Raw genomic sequence first — 5,384 nt, 5'->3', positions numbered from 1 at the left:
TCGATCGGATCTCCGAGTGCCGATGAAAACGATGCATGCAATGGGAGCTAATCACGGTGATTAGCTTAGCACGTGGGACCCACCCACGTGGGGTCGTCCGTATAGATACGCCCAGGCCCCGTATACCCATACGAGTCTTGCACTCGGGCTTGGATATGGGTTTCGGCGGGCAGCACAAAAAAACAAAATCGGGACCACCGTACCCCTTCGGCGATAAGTCGCGAGTTTGGAGAGGGTGCGCACCGAAGCACACCTCAAGTTTCTTTTGGATTACTTCTCGTCCTCTACGTGCTATGAACAAGCCAAAACCCCAAAAGGCCTCTCTCTTGAAATGGACAATGCGTCTCCAAAACTCCAAGCAAGTCGATCAAACGACAAGGCTACCATGGGAGGTATTCACCGTACAACATATGGTACAAACGCGCCACACCTTTGCATCGCCGCCACCTATTTCCATTCTTCTTCTTTTGTTCATCATGGCATGAGTTAGACAAGTCGAGGGATTTTCCTCCTTCTCTATAATAAAATATTCTAATCAAACATTGACGTGTGCATCAACTCACTCATAGTCCCCGTCACCACTTCCCTCTAAATTCTCGCTCTAAAAGGGAATGTTATGGTTTTCCTCGAGCACGCCGACCAACCTTCTCCTACGGCATTCCTTATCTCCCATTCCTCTTTCCACACATCCATTTTCTCCTCCACCATAGTAGAACGGGTACCATGTTTCATTTAACAATCACTTCTTTTCCCCTCTGTTCCTCTATATCAATTTATAAGACATGTCAGCTAGTATTCTAAAATGGCCTATAGTGTGATATGGAGGGAGTCAGAGGCGGAGCTATGTACATGTCAGCCCCCCCCCCCCCCCCCCAAACGTTTTAAGAATTACTGAAGGAAATTGTTTTATAAGGCTCCGCCACTGGAGGGAGTAGGTGCTATATATCTGGGGCATAATTTTATTTTGAACATGCATAGCCAACCTGTTTGCTACTACAGTAAATAGATCGACATACTGTTTCATGGTTTCTAGTGTAGTCAGCAGTATCGATATCACACGTGGACTGTTATGTTGTAAAAGAGAATGTAGAAGACTGGGAGCAGAGAACAAATCGAGGTCCCTCCTTCAGAAACTGTGGGGCATGCACGTACGCCAAAAGCAGGAAGCACCTTGTCCTCCCAACCTTGGTGGCTGCTTGGACGTAGACAGGTAGTCGACTGGCTCGTATGAAGATATTTCTCTTGGCCTCACAATCAAGCACATGTCCTGGTCAATCATACACCAGCGGCAGCTACAAGATGCCAGTTTTTAACACGTCGGAAAGATCCAACTGCGTTTTGGTGGCTTGTATAGTAAGGAGTTGGTCGTAATCATCAGAGTCCACGAAGAACCTCGTCAGAGAAGATGACATTTTCTCCAGGGAGCAGTGAAGTGTTCACAGAGAGCATCACGAAACTGTGATATTTCCACCCTTGAAGTGTTCGTTGTCAAGCCAAACTTATTAGATACATGATCAAATAAATTTTCAAATTATATTTTGGTATAGTATTGTAATTATTGGTAGGAGTACATGTAACATATCCACTTTGAAATCAATTGGAAGCTAGCTCCGCTTTTGTAGCAAAAGTGCGGACGAGTAGGTGAGTAGTTCAAATGTTTGTTGATAAGGGATAAGGCCTTAAACTAGTGCTGATAATTTCGGTGCCAGCCTTTTTGCCAACATACCTGGTTTTGCGACGGCAATAATAGATGGTAGTGCTTAATTATCGTCTTGCAGTATACGATACATGATATTTTCATTTTCAGAACATACAGAGCTATGGTCCACTCCATTAGTGAGTGTTATCAGGGAATCATCACTCGATAAAAATTAGAATCGTGTAAAACAAATGCTTATGAGAATCTTGAGCTGCAGTGTATGCACGTCAGACAGCACTAGACACGTGCAAATCTCTTGTCGACGCACTACTTGCATCAGCCGCAGCTGTGTATCCTATGAGCAACCGTGCAGCCACTTGCAGTTTAGGGCATCTCCAACGCACTGATCCAAACGGACACATCTGGACGTCCGTTTTTTGCTGTTTGGGTCGTGTCCCCGGACAGGCGGATAGTCCCGGATGTCCTTCTAATTTTCTGTTCCCCAACGCACGCAGCCACCCAAATTTTGCTAGTACTACTCGGAACTCGGAGGCCCACGACGGCGAGCTCTTGCTGCCCTGGCCCGTGCCGTCGCCCGCCGCGAGCTGCTGCTGGTCACCTCGCCCACACCCTCGCCCATCGCCAGCTGGTGCTCCCGGCCCGTGCCGCCGCTCGTCACCCCGCCGCGGGCGCAGCCGCGGGCGCGGCCCCGTTGCCGCTGGCGCAGCTTCCAGCCCGTGCTGCTGCTCCTCGCCCCTCCGCGGGTGCAGCTCCCGGCCTGTGCCGCTGCTCCTCGCCCCGCCGCGGGCGCAGCTTCCAGCCGTGCCGTTGCTCCTCGCCCCGCCTCCTGGTATGTACGTTTCTTGCGCCGATTTGCTTCGGATTTGGTTCGATTTCGGGTGGATTCGTGGCGTGATCTGTTCTTTTTTCGCTGCCGCAGGATTCCATGAAGGCTGAGAGGAATTCCCGTGACCTGCTTTGCTGCGGCCATGTCGCAAATCCAGAGCTTGTCGCGATAGAGCTCTGTGCTGCTCGCCGTGCTCTGTGGCAAGCACGCAAACAAGCGGACGCCGCCGGGGGAGGTCAGGGCGCAGCTCTCGACCCGTGCCGCTGCTCGTCGCCCCGCCGCGGGCGGAGCCGCGGGCACGGCCCCGTCGCCGTGGCCGTAGCTCCCGGCCCGTGCCGCTGCTCGTCGCCCCGCCGCGGGCACGGTCCCGGTTCGCCGCCGCGGGCTTTGCCCCGTCGTCGCGGGCGCTTCTCCGTGAGCCGCCGAGGACGCACGCCCGCCCGCGCCCGTGGCCGGCCGTGCCCGCGCCCGTCGCGGCGAGCGCCGCCCGCGCCTATGGCCGACGCGGACGTCGCGGCGAGCTCCGCCCACGCCCGCGCCCGTCACGGCGAGGGCCGCCCCGCCTCGTGGCTGGCCGTGGCCGCCCCCGCCCGTGCGCGCCTGTGGCCGACGCGGCCGGCCCCGCCCGTGCTCGCGCTGCCCTGTTCGTCGTCGCCGGCGCGGATCCAAACTCGCCGCGGCCGCGGAGCTTGTTTTGCCTCCGGCGACTTCCGGCAGGTGTGAAAAAAAAGGAGGCGGCGGCGACGGGTGCCTCCATGAGTAGGCGACGGCGGCAGTCCTGCAGGCGAGCCAAACTCCGGCGGCTGTACCATGGATTTTCATGGGAGAAAGGAGGACAGAGGAGAGAGAATGATGCGGGGTCTATTGGGTTGTCTTTGTCTCTCTGTGAAATGGGCCAGAACGGGTGTCCGGCCGGACAGAACAACCACAGACGGACGCGCGCTCGTGTCCGGCTCGCCCCAAATCGCTCCAATATTTGCGTCAGTTTTGGGTCAAACCGGACGCTGGGAGTATCCGTTTTTAAGATGGGTCGCCCCGTTGGATGCAGTTTTGACCAAACCGGACGCTGGGAGTGTCCGTTTTTAGATTTGGGTCTCCGCGTTGGAGATGCCCTTACACCTTCGGAGAGAAGGATGTTGTTGGGGAGCAACTTTGTACTCCAAAATTAGAGTCAACTAATAGAGAACGGAGGGAGTACAAATTAAGCAGACTGACCGAGGGATTGCCACCAGAGGTTATCTTGATGAATGTTGGGGGCACACTTCCTAGAGATCTGCTCTCAGTTTGTGTAATGTGGCAGAACACCGAAGAATTGCAGGAGTGTTCACTGGAACCGGAAAATAATGTCGTCAGAAAGATTGCCATTTGCGTAATGAGTTGGAGATCTTAGTGCGTTTGTTCTGCAGCAATTTCCTAGCATGGTTTGATTGGTAATTCATGACAAGAAACGAGCAAGGAGTGATTAAGTACGAGGGATATCTATCTTTCAGACCAAAACTTCTAAATAGCCAAATTCATGGATATACAGATACAGAATCACAGAGCGGGGCAGGGCTGATCGGATTAGCCAAAACATAAGATAAACACACGGTGATGTTCTTCGATCATCGCCTTCTTCAGCTAGCCCAAGAGGACAAGAAGCTGCGGGCGCGGGCGCCGGCGCGCCGCTGCTTCCTGCCTCGCTGGGCTGGACAGCTCCTAATACCCAAGAGCACCGGAGAAATACCATTATCCAAAAATTGATGGTTCTTCAGAGTTCTTTCGTTGGTGCTCTGGCCGGTCAGCTCCCGACGGACACCTCCCCGGACTCTCGCTGCCCACGATGGGACTCCGGCACGGACGAGTACGGCCGCAGCCGCCGGGCAGCGTGCCTCTCGCAGACGGCGTCGTCCCGCATCTGCTTGTGGCGGCACTCGTCGCTGCAGAAGGGGGTGTCCCCTCTGTACATGAAGATGTCCTTCTCGCGCGCCAGCGGCTTGGCGCAGAGCGCGCACGCGTCCATGGCGGCCATGCCGCGCTCGCCGGCCGGCTCGTCGTCGAAGAAGAAAGAGCTTGCTACAGATGCCGCCATGGTAGATTTCGAGGAGAAGAGCAAAGCTTCGCCGTGCGATCGCTGCTTTTGCTGAGCGGACGGAGAGGAGGGATGGACTGAGCGATGTGAGTTCAGGGAAGCGTAGGCGTGGGGTATATATCGTGGTTGCAAGCGGACGGCAAAATATCGTATAATGTACGCCCTATGTCGTCTGGGATCGAGTGGTCGACACAGCTCTTGAACATACTTTAATGGCATGGTATCTTTCAATCTCGAACGACTACTTGACCATCGAACTTAGAAATAATTAATTGATATAGTTGATATTCAAATATATTTGGTAAATGTCTTCTCATTTTGTTATACTCGTCAAGCCTCCCACATCTCAGTTACTGTAATGTATGTTGCGAAACCGTTTAAAAAATATAAATTATGTATATTCAAAAGGAAAAATATAAATTATGTATATTCAAAAGGTACTCAACCATCACCTACTAACACTAAGTGAAAACAAACTCTTTTTTCATAGATTTATTTTCCAAAAAATCACATATTAATATTTGAGTCTTCCAAGTGTTTGTTTTTTCATGCAAAAAAGGTAAGGTCTGTGACACGTGCGGAATGGACATGCTTAGTACGGAAAGGTGATATTAAAACACTAGAAACTATTTATGTTCTCTGGGACGTAAAATTCTGGAGGCAAATATAACGGCCTAACGTGCATATCAAGAAAAATTCAAACTCTAAGCAAAGCAAACAAACTACTCTATGAACGACTGAACACGCTCGGGGGCAAAAAAAAAAAAACATCTCTCTTACGTGAACCATCCCTGGTTTCTCTCTTACGCTTGGTCTTTTCGATGTTC

At 52.2% G+C, this 5,384-nt stretch overlaps 1 protein-coding gene across 1 annotated transcript; it reads right to left on the bottom strand.

The window, feature by feature from the left end:
- Positions 1-4,179: 4,179 nt before the first annotated feature.
- Positions 4,180-4,628, bottom strand: LOC124679295 (FCS-Like Zinc finger 2-like). Its single transcript, XM_047215081.1, has one exon. The coding sequence runs from the start codon at positions 4,555-4,557 to the stop codon at positions 4,267-4,269; it is 291 nt and encodes a 96-aa protein (XP_047071037.1). The 5' UTR covers positions 4,558-4,628; the 3' UTR covers positions 4,180-4,266.
- Between the last annotated feature and the right edge of the window lie 756 nt (positions 4,629-5,384).

The sequence above is a fragment of the Lolium rigidum genome, chromosome 7, assembly GCF_022539505.1.
Source record: "Lolium rigidum isolate FL_2022 chromosome 7, APGP_CSIRO_Lrig_0.1, whole genome shotgun sequence".
In the NCBI taxonomy this organism is placed as follows: Eukaryota; Viridiplantae; Streptophyta; class Magnoliopsida; order Poales; family Poaceae; genus Lolium; species Lolium rigidum.
Note: the sequence above shows the minus strand (reverse complement) of the source record. Positions and strands in the feature narration are given on the sequence as shown.

Bases quoted from the DNA above. Each gene is read 5' to 3' on its own strand.
- LOC124679295 (XM_047215081.1), bottom strand. From the start codon at position 4,557: ATGGCGGCATCTGTAGCAAGCTCTTTCTTCTTCGACGACGAGCCGGCC.